Source organism: Typopeltis vanoorti, chromosome 5 (genome assembly GCF_054136105.1).
Source record: "Typopeltis vanoorti isolate ZY-2024b chromosome 5, IOZ_Tvanoo_1.0, whole genome shotgun sequence".
Taxonomy (NCBI): Eukaryota; Metazoa; Arthropoda; class Arachnida; order Uropygi; family Thelyphonidae; genus Typopeltis; species Typopeltis vanoorti.
Genome location: NC_143553.1, coordinates 161,940,966 through 161,957,378, shown reverse-complemented (window position 1 = coordinate 161,957,378; position 16,413 = coordinate 161,940,966). Strand labels below are relative to the sequence as shown.

Below are 16,413 nucleotides of genomic sequence, written 5' to 3'. Positions count from 1 at the left end.
TCCATCAACACAATCCTGTATTCTATTCCTAACCAATCACTCCAACACCTTGACCATAACCGCAGTTATACAGACTGGTCTATAAATGGAAACTCCTGTCCTACAACCATGCTTGTGGAGTGGTACTTTTTGCTTTCTTTCCACTCCTAAAGAACTCTACCCTCTGCAAGACTTTCATTACATAACCAGGTTAAGGGGATAACGAACTGTGGTGCACATTCCTTAAGAATACGTGGTGATATGTCATCCATTCCCACAGCCTTATTAACATCTAACCCAATCACAACACTTGATACACCTCTGATTCTTTCGCTTCCAAAAATCCTAATACTTGCCTCCCTTCTATATATTGCACTACATCATTAACACCAGTATGATATGCACTGATAAATTGCTCATTCAATAACTTCACTATCCTTTCACTGCCATGACTATCCACCAATGTCAACCTGCCATAAATATTCTTTCTCTTGCTTGTCATATAGTGAAAAAATTCCATTGTTAACCTTGGCCTGACTAGCCAATCTCCTCTGATACTGCACCTTTTCTTTCTTTACCATGCTTGTCACCTTCCTTGTCTGCACTGTATACTCTTCATGGATCTGATCACCACTAACTGTCTTTTACCTTCTCCTTAGCCTTTTCTTTTTCAGCTTGCTTGCTTGATTTCACTGTTCATCCATTTCATTCCTACTCTATATACTTGCTTAACCATTGGTATCCTTGTGTCAGACACTACCTTGTAAATTTCCATGCACTCTTAACATCCTTTCCTCTCAAGCTCACCTACTGATGCTAAGTGACTACAGAGCTTCCTATAATCACTTGCTTTATACCCTCTGTCTAAAAAGAAACCAAACTTTTCAAAAATAGAAGAAAAACTAGTGGCACCACTGTTGTATCTTTTCGTTGTCAAAATCAGCAACCTTCATTGGTGTTGTGTCAACTGTTTATGACATTTGTTTCATTAGAAGCCGAGTTATATTGCCAAAAGTGACAGTGCGTTTTGACGAACGATCGGAAAATGAGTTTCAAACAGAGAGCTGCGATTGACTTTTGTGTTAAACTTAGTAAAAGTTTTACCGAAACGCATCGAATGCTTCAAAAAGCATAGTGTTGGAATCTGAATGAGGAAAATTGGAAATTATTAATAATTCATTCAGAGTCCAACATAATCTGCCATTCCCTAAGCCAAATTTTCTTATCAGACTAATAATCTCTTGTTCATAGTATGCTATTCATATGATTTCTTTCAAGTTATGTTTATTAATATTTATTTGTTCATTTATTATTTTGATATGAAGTACAGTTGTAAAAACTATGTATTAAATGTCGCTTATTATTATGAGATTAATGTTACTAAAACAGAGATAAAAACTGTAAAACATGTAATCTTTTGATGTTATTAGTAAAATGTAATGTATCGAAGAAATTCTTCAAAATAAGACTTGATTGGTTGTTGTGAGAAATTATGTTATTTTTAGCCAGCACATGACTTAACGTGAGTTACTGTACAGTATGCAAGAAGCGAGTTCGGTATCAACAAAATCAGTTAGAACCAGATTTTGGCAGGAAAGGAGAGTACGATGTCATAAGAAGTACATGAAAAAGAAGTAAGAGAGTAGAAAGAGGAAGAAATAACCTGGGGGTCGAATGGAGTAGGAAGGACTGGGAACCGCTCTGTATTTTGACTTATCTTTCTTCGAGTTCTTATTCTTTTATAAATTCCTATTGCCTCGCATAAGGATAGTGTTGGACGAAAGGATAATAAGAATGAGTATGAAATATTGAAAGTTAGACAATTATGAGCAAGAAGATAAATTTCCCCAAGTTAACTAATCAGTTACTGAAACCCAGGATTCTATAATATTTGTGTGCTCTCAAAGTGAATGTATTTCAGACCAAAGAGTGTTTCTAGGATTCACGATAATGAGGAAGCTATAATGTTTATACTGGTAAAGATATCTTTTCTATGCCTCGTGTGAAGTAGCGAAGCTTGTTTCTGGAGAACATGATATAGTTGATATTGCTGAAATTAACAGTCAAGATTGAATGTGTGATATAGCAAAGCATTTCCTCATAAACGTAATATATGAAGTATCACTGGATTAATAGTTCATATTTGAATGTGTGATATAGTGAAGCCTGTTACGTGAAAACACAATGTAAAATTGAGACTGAACCTTCTGAGAACTATTGTGATAGATTGATAAACTTTAAAGTTGCTGAAAGATTGTCTGATGACTTTTGCTTTGTGATTGTTCTGAATAGTTAAACTGGGTCAATATTTAAATGCTTGAACGATAGGTTTGTTTAGATCGAAGTTGTGTTTGGAATATTGATAATAAGAAGAGTAAAATATATATGCATAAACTCTAATCGTAAATGAGAACTTGTTCATTCTTAATTGAATTATCCCTACTAGAAATCCTTGTTTTAATGTAAATTTATGTAGTCATTAAAGGGATAAAAATCCTATGTTTTTATATAGCCAGTAAGTGTTATCCCTTTAATAACTATTAAGTTGCCAGAAAACTAGCCATTTGGCTTTTCGTTTTAATTGTAAATTTATGTGTTAAAGCATTAAATATTTTTATTTGAGTTGAATCTTGTGTTTGCCTGATTTCTTTCATTGCACCGTTTTCATTAAAATAGTTTGAATCTTAGCGGAACCCTATATATAACAAGCAGAATTTCGGCCTAAAATAAGTTGATAAAAATATTGTGCTAGCTGGTGGTTGATTTCACAACGTTGCTTATGTGACTTAGAACACAGAGTGGCACAGTTAAAAATAAATTTTCTTTGTGTTCGAATGTGGAGTCAGTCAACAGCTAGAATATACATCGGAGTAGAAAGTACGATCCAACAATAGGGTAATGAATGCTTACCTTGTATTCAAGTTTACGAGTGGTTTAAGTGATTTCAAAGTGGTTGTGTGACACTTGAGGACGATGAAAAGCCGGGACGTCCAAAAACTGGACTGAGCGAAGTTAACATCCAAAACGTGCATTGTTCCTAAAAGAAAATCCTAAATCGTCCGTGAGATAGATTGAAGATGAATTGGAGATTCCAAAATCAATTGTGCACAACATTTTGACCGAGAATTTGGGACTTCGTAAACTGAATTTGCGATTTGTTCCCCACAAGTTGACCGACGACCAAAAAGGTATCGAATTAAACACTGCAAGGACCTCATTAAAATCGCTCCTAAGGACTCAAACATCCTTGAAACTATCGCTACTGGTGACGATTGTTTCAAAACATGATGTTTTGAGTATGAGCCTGAAACAAAGTGCCAGAGTGCTGAGTGGAGACCACCAGAAGAGAGGCATTCGAAAAAAAGTCACTTGGAGAAGTCAAAAGTAAAGACAATGCTGATTTGTTTCTATGATTCCAAGGGCATTATCCACAAAAAATTCGTTCCGCCTGGCCAAACGGTCAGTGGTGAGATTTATCTCTAAGTTTTAAAGCGATTGATAGCGAAAATTCATCGCGTACGGCATGTATATCATGATATAGGCAGCTGGTCACTTTTGCACGATAATGCACCATCTCATCGTTCGAACAAGTTTGTGTGTTGGATCACTCATCATATTCACCTGAATTATCACCCTGTGACTTCTTTCTCTTCCCCTTACTTCATTTGCCGATGAAAGGAAAGCGATACGACACCACTGAAAACATTCAAGCAGCAGTAACTATTACCCTCAACAGTATCCCAAAAACTGATATAAAAAACTCATTTAACGAATTAATTGGCCGTGTCAAATGCTGCATTGAAACTGAGGGAGAGTATATTGATTGAAATAAATGATTTGAATAATTATAATTGGCCTGTGTTTTATTTTCTAACAAAAGTTCGGTTTCTTTTTGGACAGAGGGTGTATATTTCCACATATATTCATTTTTGGCAATAACTTTTTCTTGTTTCACTACTTCCCAAACAAGTACTCAAGATCACTTTCACCAACCAGTGGGAGTGTCGACATATCATTAGTAATACATCTGTGAAGTTATCACCAAATCCAAAACATTTTTATCTCTCAGAAATTCAACAAACTCACTCTCCTTGTACCCATACACTATCTCTTCTTTCCATTCTAAATTCCTAACAAGGATTGCGTTGCTTGTTTAGATGGAGGGCAAGCTTAGAAAAATATGTTACAGTCTCCTAATCAACACCAGCTCAAGATATGTTCCCTAAACATAGAAGGGATATTAAAATCCAAAGCCGAGGTCATCAGCAAAATAGCCAAAGATAAAGCAATTGACGTCTTGGCTCTCCAGGAAACCCATGTGGCCTGACACACAGCCCTCAATAGACTAAAGATCCCAGGACTCATTCTCGTGTCTTATAACTGCCACCTCAAGCATGGCCTAGCAACCTATATCCAGCCTGGTCTCAAGGATATAACCCAAAGTGTTCCTGATACAGATTACTCCATAGGTATTAAAGTTCAAAATATCACCATATACAATGTCTACAAATCTCCATTGCAATCCTGGCCTGATCAGATGGACCGACCTCCTCCTCACCCTGCTATCTATGTTGGTGACTTCAATTCCCATTACACCATGTGGGGTTATTCCTCTATCAACCGGGATGGTAATAATCTAGCTAACTGGATGGATACATATAACTTGTATTTGAATTATGATGCCAAGCAAGACAGCACTCTTTACTCAGCCAGATGGAACAGAACCTACACCCCAGATCTGTGCATAGTCACTAAAGACTCTGAAGAGCACCCTCTACCATCAACCAGAACCATCCTTAACAGATTCCCTAATAGCGAACATCGTCCTACATTATTAGAGATAGGAACATTAATCCCAGTCATCAGCAGAATACCGATCGTTAGATGGAATCTCTGCAGGTCCAACTGGACTGCATTTCAGAAACAAATTGAGCAAACCATTAGAGTGATTCCACCCACTCCTATATGCTATCCTAGATTTGTTAAACTACTCATATCTGCAGCAAAAGCTTCTATCCCTAGAGGCTATAGAAAACAATATATCCCATGTTGGAGTAGAGAAAGTGAGGAACTCCTAGCCAAATATGAGGAATCTGAATATCCAACTATTGCTAAGGTGCTCATATCAACCCTGGATAAAAACAGAAAGGAAAGATGGATCCCAACCATCAATGAACTCGATTTTGTCACATCTAGTGGAAGAAGCTGGTCACTTCTGAGAAAATTAGGTGAAGCAGAGCTAACAACACACAAAACAGCAGAGATAACTCCTGATCAAATGGCTAACCATTTATTGAAAACCTCCAAGATTCACCCCAGCTCTACCTGGAAAATTGCTGTACAAGCTTCCACCAGACAAATCCTGAGGATGGAACCCGATTTTCCTGAACTCGTATACCCAGTATCTCGGGAAGAGGTACAAATAGCCTTAAAACTTACCAAGAATGGCAAAGCTGCAGGAGTGGATGGTATACTCCCTGAGTTATTAAAACATCTTGGTCAACATAGCCAAACATGGTTGGCTACCCTTTTCTCAGAAATCATCATGACTGGTAAACTACCAAAGCTGTGGCAGGAAGCCAAAATAATTGCCATGCCCAAACCAGGGAAAAATCCAAATGATGTGAAAAACCTGTGGCCTATCTCCTTGCTTTCCACCACCTTTAAGCTCTTTGAAAGAATTCTCCTTAAAAGAATTCTCAGGACTGAACAAGATGGCTTGTGACCTGGTCACAGCAAGTTGGAAGTTGCTGTGACCAGTTCTGGCAACTCAAATTGAAGCAGGCTTCCAGAAGAAACTTAAATCTGGAGCCACTTTCATTGACCTAACATCTGCTTATGACACTGTCTGGATCAGGGGTCCATATTGGCAGAAAAAAGAGCAGGCCCAGATTCCTTCATAACGGTCTTCCTAAGGGCTCTGTGTTATCCCATATACTTTTTAACATCTACGTATATGATCTACCACATACCAGATCAAGCAAGTATATGTATGCCCATGACCTAGTGATCTTACATCAATCTACCTCCTTTACCAACCTAGAATCAACCTTGAATACAGACCTGAACACCCTGGAAGAGTACTTTAAGCAGTGGTACTTGAAGCCAAATCCAATGAAAACAGTGTCCTCAGTATTCCAGAGGACACCTAAAATACCGTGGGTTGAGTCTGGACAGAAGCCATATAAAAGCCATATAACCTATAAAAGGCACATCATCAACCTCTCCAATAAAATTAAAGCCAGAAATAATATCATTTCAAGGCTTGCTGGAACAACCTGGGGTTGTGGTGAGAAGTCCTAAGGTTGTCTGCACTAGCCCTCGCATTTTCTGCAGCAGAATATTGTGCCCCTGTCTGGGAAAGAAGTACACACTAACATTATAGACATCCAGCTAAACTCTGTCATGTGCACAATTAGTGAGAAGCACCCCTCTCTCCTGGCTGCCTGTTCTATCTAACATTGCTCTGTAAATGTGAGGTGTCTTTAATCTATTTTCATATCCTTTATTTATTAATTTTTTTTAAATATCCTGTCGTTACTGCACCATTGTAATATCTTAGGGTTTTTCTATATTTTACTTTATCTTATTTCTTTATATCTCTCTTCTATATTATATATCTTATCGTCAATTCCCAAATCTTTAACTTGTCTTATTTCCTTCTTTTAACTTATATCCTCCTGTTCCTTATTTTTACCTCCAGTATTCCTATTTTTATTATACCAAGGATCTCTAGATATTTATTTGAATTAGTGACTGTGCCTCAAGAAATCCTTTTATGGCATTAAATATTACTACTTTCGGTAGATATCATTCTTTACTCTTATGTACAATCGTGGTTATCCCTTTATCTAATTTCGGTTGTTAAAAGCTCGGTTGTTTTTTTAGAACAGTGCATCAAAGAATTAAAATATCAGGCAACACTCTAATAATATTTAAACAACAAAGATTTAATTCACATAAGACAAATTTTACACTGCATTTTCAATAATAAAAAGAAACATCACAATTCAAATCTGCATAAATAGACTAGTTAAGTTCCTGCATTTTCTCACACAAATCATATCACTTATTTAACTAATTTTCTTAATACAACATAAATCATTTATACTGAGCAATGGTACTTATTGCTTAATTGTTAACTCTTACTCATTGAACACATAAACAATATCTTTTACACACAATTGCTCTTTCCTTTCTATGCTGGGAATATTCTATAGGCAAGTTTCAGCAAACAGTTACACTATGACTTATTTCAAACTAAAAATTCCTGACACTTAATTACTTTATAATCTTTAACTGTTAAATATGCCTATTTAGATCAGCCTCTACTTACAGTCCACTAATAAGAGTTCTCTTAAAAGCTCAAGGAAATTTAACAAACGGGTCAACTCACTTTATAGCTGCTACCCACTGTGTACTTGGCTGGACTTCTTTTCCCTTTTTCTTCCATGTCAGGTTTTTCAATCTCTCTTTACGCCGGCATTATCTAGGATACTCTGTCCTGCCGCACTTCGGGCGAAGATTATCGGCTTGTGGAATGCTTGCATGCGCGTTGGATTAACGGAGCAATTTCTTCCCTCTGACACCAGCTCCCGGCGAAGACGCGTCAATTCATCATCAACTATCAGTTTTGCCTGGCAGATCAGCTCCTCGTCATCTTTCTTTCAGATCACTGACATGATTTCTCCAGACGTCGCGTCCTCGATGGCTTACATCTGCCGGACAACCGTTGGCAACTTCCCGATCACGACCTCTGGATCATTGACGAAAATTTCTGAATCGATCATGTGATCTTTTCGCCCACGCCTTTTATTCGGTCACTTCTGAATCCTTGTGCGGAGATATGTGAACCCCGAATGTTTCAGCGAAATCCCTTGATCCTTTTCTTTGACTGACCCTTCCTTTGTTTTTCTCCTACACTCCCGAAATCCTATTCGTTCTGGCAGCGGACATTCGTTTGAAGCTTTTGTCAGTCTACCTAGCACTGACCTTGAGCTTCCCATGTAGAACACGCACAAAGTTTGATGTCGTTACAAAGCTCTAAAATTATACTGTTTACTAATGGCAAGGTATTGCCTTAATACTACACCTTCTAGAATATTCCCTTATTTGGCATAGAACAATATACAAATTCCCATTGGGATTATTTACATATAACATACATCTATTTACAAGTTACAATTCTTACTGGGCCTGACCTTGTTAAACTTTATGTAAAAATATTTAGACTTCTTATAGCTACTTCTTATTTTTACAAAGGCCCACCCCTTCATGAAAAAATTTTAAACCATGAAAATGGATGAAAATTTTTTAATACTGTGTTTCTGTGTCATGAGTCATAAATTCTCTGGATCGGACTACACTCAGATTTGTCATTTATCTTACAGCAGGGAATGCTATCATACTGTCCTGTGGGCTCCTCTTTTCGTGACTGATGCTGTGACTTACTGTTTTCCTTCAAATATCTTGTTCTTTCCTGATACCTTGTTCTTCTTCTTCCAGATCTGCTATTGTCAGGGCAGTGGCTTCGGCATATCTTGGTAATGTTTATTTCTGTTACACCTCTTATATTTTTCACTGTGGCCTTCGTATCTTCCTTTTTATCTGCCGCCACCTTGATACTTGAGACATGTAATATCTCACCCCCCCCCTTGACCTGTTCAGTATCTCTTATAGCTGGGATTTCAGACAAATCATTCACATTATCTATTTGACAAATTTTATTTTTTCAGCTCCTCCCTTTACTTGCTGGGAATGGTAGTTTTCTGTGTTGACCTCAACATTAATTTTGCTAGTGCAACGCCTTTGACTACCCCTCATCCGGGCACCCTGATTGGATCCCGATATAGAGATCTCCCCTTTTGAGAAATCACACGTGAACTTGTGTTTCTCTAGGAAATCAATCCCAAGTACTACCTTTACAGTGGTATGAGAGGATTCCTGGAGAATCCATAACTCTGGAGAAACATTCATTTTAAAGTCTGGCATCCACATGTTTACTTTTAGTGTCTTTGATGCACAGACAGTGGGGTCTGTTATTCCTTTTAACATAACAGGTGGTTTAAGTTTAGTGATGCCTTCGGATACTTGGGATTGCAACTTCCTGAATAGAGATCCGGTCATCACTGAAACTTGTGAACCAGTGTCCAGCAAAACTCTGCATTTCACCCCTCTTATTTTCCTCCTTACTACCATCATGGAATTTTCCTGCTGACTATTAGTTTTTCTTGGCCATCTCTTAGTCCTCCGTGTAGGATGATCATGAGTCATTACAAAGGGCCTCAAATCTTCTATTTCTATCATAGTTCCCCAAATTTGTTGCACCTGTAGCACTGGGGTGGTTCTCTCCTATTTTCTTTTTCACTGCGTGTTTGCTCAGAGCCTAAATTCCCCAATGAGGGTTTTGCCTTGAGCTCCCCTAATTGATTGAGAATTGAATTAAGCTTCTCTATCAAGGGTTGCTGTAGCTTTTCTACCTCATTTTTAATGAAAGCTTGTAGTTCTTCCCTGTTAACAGGATCAGAGGCTATCAGTCTGTTGTAGTCTACACTGTTTATTTCTTCGATCCCATCTCCCCCTCTTTCTACCTTCTGTTTATTCATTCCCTTTTCTTTATGATTATCATTCTTCTCTTTTTTAGTCTCGTTCTTGCGTTCCGACACCTCTGTAATGTTGCATATTTGACTGGCTCTAGATGTTGGATGTAGATCACCTAATCTTTCTTCCCTTTCCTTTAATGCCTGATAGCAGACTTCTAAATTACTTATCTTCCTCTTATATGCTGTTTCTTTATATTCCTCTCTCACTCCTAGTCTGAACTGGTTAAAGACCGCCCAATCTAAATAGCTCTTTTCCTCATCTGGCACACTCAAGCTATTTGCTAAGGTGAGCAGCCTATTGTAATAGTCTGTGATAGACTCGTTATTTTACTGCTTGCACTTTTGCAGCCTCCACAGGTTCGGACCCACGTTTCTAGTCTTAGAAATCTGAGAGATCAAGGTATTTTTGAACTGATGGTACTCAAAAGTGTCTCTCAGTATGGGAGAGGAGTACAAAAAGTTCTTTGCCTTGCCAATCAGTTTGTTTCTTAATATGACTAGATGTTGGAAATCCGACCAGCTTCCAACGTTTCTTAGTTCTTCTATGAACCTAAAGAAAGATAAGACATGTCGTTGTCTTCACCAGAGAATTGAGGGATTAAAAGGTGAGGATTCACCGTTCTGAAGAATTCTCTACCCCCCATTCTTTCAGTACTAGTAAATCCTGAATCAGTGTTATTCACATTCATGGTTAAAATTTTTTTCTTTACACTTTGTAATAATCTCTATAATTACAATTATACACTTTCTTGTTTAATTGCCTGATTTTAATTTTTGAAACTGTTCCAATCCACTTGTATCTAATTTAATTACTGTAGTGGATTTTATCCTGTCGACGTTGCGGCATTGTAAACTTGTGAGGTGTTTTTAATCTATTTTGATATCCTTTATTTTATTAATATCCTTTCGTTACTGCCCCATTGTAATATCTTAGGGTTTTCCTATATTTTACTTTATCTTATTTCTTTATATCTCTCTTCTATATTATATATCTTATCGTCAATTCCCAAATCTTTAACTTGTCTTTTTCCCTTATACAACTCTATTAACTTTAAACTTATATCTTCCTGTTCCTTATTTTTACCTGCAGTATTCCTATTTTTATTATACCAAGGATCTCTAGATATTTATTTGAATTAGTGACTGTGCCTCAAGAAATCCTTTTATGGCATTAAATATTACTACTTTCGGTAGATATCACTCTTTACTCTCATGTACAGTCGTGGTTATCCCTTTATCTAATTCTCGTATTAATTATCTATCTTCCCTGCTCACAAGCTCGGTTGTTTTTTTTTAGAACAGTGCATCAAAGAATTAAAATATCAGGCAACACTTTAATAATATTTAAACAACAAAGATTTAATTCACATAAGACAAATTTTACACTGCATTTTCAATAATAAAAAGAAACATCACCATTCAAATCTGTATAAATAGATTAGTTAAGTTCCTGCATTTTCTCACACAAATCATATCACTTATTTAACTAATTTTCTTAATACAACATAAATCACTTATACTGAGCAATGGTACTTATTGCTTAATTGTTAACTCTTACTCATCGAACACGTAAACAATATCTTTTACACACAATTGCTCTTTCCTTTCTATGCTGGGAATATTCTATAGGCAAGTTTCAGCAAACAGTTACACTATGACTTATTTCAAACTAAAAATTCCTGACACTTAATTACTTTATAATCTTTAACTGTTAAATATGCTTATTTAGATCAGCCTCTACTTACAGTTCACTAATAAGAGTTCTCTTAAAAGCTCAAGGAAATTTAACAAACGGGTCTACTCACTTTATAGCTGCTACCCACTGTGTACTTGGCTGGACTTCTTTTCCCTTTTTCTTCCATGTCAGGTTTTTCAATCCCTCTTTACGCCTAGTTGCCTGGTGTTGTACCACCTTACCCCAGTCCTGAAGATACTTTTAGGCGCAAACTTTGTTTGCTCACACTTGGATAAAGGATTAAACTAAATTTATTATAGTCTAACAAAGTGAAAAAATAAACTTTCAACATCTTTATCTAAATCCAGAGTAATTTAATAAAAAGGTGGCACACCATTTGGCAACTCCTATAGGTAGAGATGACCTTGCTAATGCTTCTGCCTGGTATCTCCACTTGGGCCTGGCTCCCACTGAAGAGACCTCAATAAACGTTGAAACTAGTCTGGGTAGTGGCCCTTCCCTTAATGCATAACATTATACATATCCGCAAGGAGATGTGTTTTGCATTATGGCAGATACTGAGATAGGAGTGTTGTTAGCTTGCTCCACCTTTGCAACGAGTTTCCTGGTGTTGTACCACCTTACCCCAGTCCTGAAGATACTTTCAGGTGCAAACTTTGTTTGCTCACACTTGGATAAAGGATTAAACTAAATTTATTATTTGTCTGTAATCATTAACAGCACTACCCTCCTCCTCTTTTCACATTGCCATCCTTCCAGTAAATTATATATCCTTCCATTTCTATCCCCAACATCACATCATCCACAGACAACCAAGTTTCACTTATTCTAATTATCTTTGGGCATACTGACTCAATCAGTGTGATAAACTCAGCTATCTTGTTTTGAATACTTCTTGCATCTGTGTACAAACACAACAATCCCCGTGTCTTTAAGGCCATTCTACCAGTACCAACATTCTTTATACTAGCTGCTACATCACCTCTCTCTTTGGTCTGACCACTCCCATTTCTCTGATCCTGACTCTGATTTCCATAGCTACCTGTCTCATCCTCACCTTTATTTATTTCATCATCTTGTGCTGCTGCAACTGCATCTTCAACCTCATATCCATCTTCCGCCTGTCACACAATCCATTTAGTTGTGCTATCCTGCTTTACAAGTAGACACTGATCATTTACTGCATTAACTTCTTGACTCTGTGCCTTCTCAAAAAAACAATAGCTTTTCTAAGTGCCCAATACAAAACCCATTCAAATGCAATCCATCAACTTTAAACCATTCCAACTTTCCTTCAAATTCACTCCACACATTTACAAATTGAATCCCCTTTGCTCACACAACTCAACCATCTTGCTATTCATTATATCTGCTTTCCTTCTCAGTTCATTATTGTCATATCTGGGCAACATGCCTATAACTTTTTCAACAACAGCATCATTGCTTTGTGATCCCTGATGATGGCAATATAATATTGCCAAAATATAGGAAGTATTAATTAAAGTTATAATTTTATTTAGTATACGTTGTAATTTCCTAATAAACAATAGTTATTACAAATATGTATAAGACAACATGTAAGCTTTTCAACCAGAATTTTGCCTTATATTTCACATTTAGTTATTTTCTCAATAAATTAAATAATATCTAATAAATAATGGTTCTTCCATATAAATGGCCATAAATATTTCATATATATATACAGTAAGATTAACGCTCATTCGATACAACATGGTTTTTTCTGAACCCTAAGAAAGCACTAAATATTCCATGATTCGATATAAGGCAGTTCTACTTGAAGCCTAATAAAGCGCTAAATTTATGCTGATTAAAGTTATCACTGTATTTCCCTTGATTCATATATAATATGATTATTCCTGAACCTGAACCAATCAGCGAAAGGTGACGATTCATCAAAATCTGTAATTCCCCTAAACCCTAAATCTATGTTGGTCCCGTGCATTTGTTTTCCCTGTACATCATGTAGTTGTTCATTGACAGTGAAACAGTGTCTACGCTATAAATATGATTTGGAGTGCTGCGTAAAACATTACTTATGCGTTGTAATCATCAACATTATTGATCAAGGATATCAACAAAAATTCTATTTGTTCATTAAAAATTAATCACTACTATCATTTTTTAAATTATTCAAAATGAGTGGGTGTAAAGATTATAAACAAAATTGATACTCAACATTAAAATGCAGGTGCTGAGGCGATTAGAAAAAGGTGAATGTCAAGTTGACATTAGCCGCTTTAATGTCTACGTCTACTATACAAACGATTTTAAAAAAGCAAGAACAAAATTAAGTGTTTGGCAACCACAACGGCTTCTGCAACAAAGGCAACCCGAGCCAGAAGCAATGTTTTAAAGGAAATGGAGAAACGTCTTTCCATTTGGATTGATGATGAAACTGAACGTAACATGCCATTAAGTCAGGCAACAATCATGGAAAAGGCCAAAAGTATTTTTAATCATACTCAGAAACAAAGAGAGGATATGAGCAAAAACTTTGCAGCTAGAAAAGGTTGGTTTGATAAATTAAAAAAAAAAAAAAAGATGCAACCTCTGACAATTGCTTAATAAGAGAAAAAGAAAATGCTGAATGACACTAGATGACTTCATCACCTAAAAAATTAAGAATTTCAGAAGAGCCAGAACCTTCAACAGCACAAAAATAAACTTTGTATTTCTGTGTATGTATGTATGTGTGTTATGTATATGTGTTATGTATATTTTGCAAGTTAATATAAAAATAATTTAAAATTAAAGTAACACTTGTTTATTCTTGGTAGCATGTTCCCCTATCCCTATTTACTGTGTATCATTTAGTGTTTTGTCTTCTAGGAATACATCCTGAGAGTTAATTGGGGTATTACTATATATTGATGAAATATATACGAAATATTTATGGTTCTTACCATAACTGACCATAAGTTTTGAGAATCTGTTTTAAAGTTGTGATTGAGAAAAATTATCAAATGTTTGCTCCCAGGAAACTCCTTTACATGAAAAACACAATGTTTAGCTTTATGCAAAATGTTTATAGAGGAAAAAAAGTGTAAAAGAAATTCATTCTTGCATCAGTGAAATTAATGATTATTTGTTTCAGTTTCATACATGATGCCAATCCTTGTTCAAACTTAATCAGCATTTGAGGTAACTATAATGAAGAAGGTGCTTTAACACATTGTTTATTCAATGTGTTAAAGCTACTATGGGATGGCAGCAATTTTTTTGGCCCAAATAATTATCTGATGCCATCCATGACTGCTGAAGTTGCCATTATGCACTAGAGTGCAATCTGACTCACAACTGTTTTATCATCATATCATTCTATTAAATAAATCTTAGAGGTAGTATGTTTATTAGGAGAATCTCTATATATTATTCATTGCATTCTTAATAATATAATTGTATTATACATATACAACTATGTAAAGTAACAGCCAATGAAATAACTTACCACACCTCCTTCATCCCCATGCATGAATTGTACAATATGCTCAGATTCCCTGTCCCATAAATAAATATAACCACAGTCGCTTCCACTTACTATAAACTCACTCTTAGGGCCAAAGTAATTTACTCCTTTCACTACAAAAATTAAAATAAAAATAATTATCAGTCATGAAATTATATCGTGTGGGCCTCTCAGTGATGAGTCTTCAGACTCTATGGAGATGCCCATGTAACAATGATAATAACAGTAACAATTACTCTGAAATTGTAAGCAATTCTTGCATTGGTTATTCACTAATCCTCAACATACTATAACAAGGTTTTTCACTTGATTATAAATAAGTTAACAATGCAAAGAAATTATATTCTTGTTTAATGCTTTGTCCAAGCATAAGCAAACAATGGTTGCATGTGAAGTTTCTTCATGACTAGACTACTGGTATATAGAAGCTAATGACTTCACATCAAATGCCCTAATATCCTATAATGTAAAGCACACAAACTTTTTGGGTATATAATGCTATGCATTATGAAAAGAGCTACTGAGACCAGTTCCAACCTTTACTGAGATCTTATCGATAGGAGCAAGACACAGAAGAGTAATGCAGAAGTTATAAAGTTTGCAAGTGAATTTTCGTCATTACTAAGATACTTATATATACTTCTAGCTACTTCAACCTTGGTATCTCTTCAGGGTCTGGATCCCACCAGTAAGACTCAATAAAGGTCAAAATTGGTCTGAGTAGTAGATGTTCCAATAATGAACAACATTATACATATCCAAAAGGATGAGTGCTTTGCATTATAAGATATTAAGGCAATTTATACGAAGTCATTAGGTTTCATATTCAAGTAGCATAGTCATGAAGAAATTTCACATGTGAACTTGACTTACCTGGATAAAGGATTAAAAAATATAATTTCTTGGCATTTTAATTTATTTATAACCAAGTGAAACATTTTTATAACGTGCTCTAATCCAGATTATTTTAACAATAAAGTGTCACATGTTTTCACTACTTGTATATGCAATATATATATATATATATACAGGGTGTTCGGGATAAATTTGACAGTTTTGTAAGGAAAAAGAAAATCTTCTTTGTATCTATTAAATTTAATGAATTGACAAAAAAACATTACAGGCAGAGTTAATTACAATACTATCAACAAGATTTACTCAAAATAACCACCATTAGCATCGATCACAGCTTCAATTCTGCTTCGGAACCTCGAACAAGCTGATGCTACAGTCTCCCTGGGAAGGGCCGCAAAAACTGTTTTAATTTTATCCATTAACTGGGCTTTTGTATTACTGGAAGTGCGATTGGTGTCTTTTTCAACTGCGCCCCATACAAAATAATCCATGGGGTTAAGGTCTGGGGAGTTTGGAGGCCAAACATTTGGACTGGTGAAGTCGTATAAATTTTCAGACAACCATTTTTGACTTTTCCCAGAGGTGTGGCAAGGGGCCGAATCCTGCTGCCATACATACAGCCTACCATTGGCTACCCTTGTTATCCAGGGCTTGACTACAGTTAGCAACTCCACGAACAAAGCCCGAATTCCAATGCCAGGGTTCTTCAACACCTGTTCCTGCAGATTTGCGAAGAATTCTGCTGTACGAACGCAATCAGATCGTCTGCTAGGGATCTTTCTTCTTGCTACATC

The 16,413-nt window shown here is 36.1% G+C and overlaps 1 protein-coding gene across 2 annotated transcripts in view; it reads right to left on the bottom strand.

The window, feature by feature from the left end:
• The window catches only part of LOC150107013 (DDB1- and CUL4-associated factor 8-like), a 263,903-nt gene that overhangs the window by 62,286 nt on the left and 185,204 nt on the right, over window positions 1-16,413 (bottom strand). For both annotated transcript variants that reach the window (XM_090393388.1, XM_090393389.1), the window contains exon 9: window positions 14,747-14,877. In XM_090393388.1, the coding sequence (XP_090249514.1) occupies window positions 14,747-14,877 (131 nt within the window). The remainder of the gene's footprint in view (window positions 1-14,746; window positions 14,878-16,413) is intronic.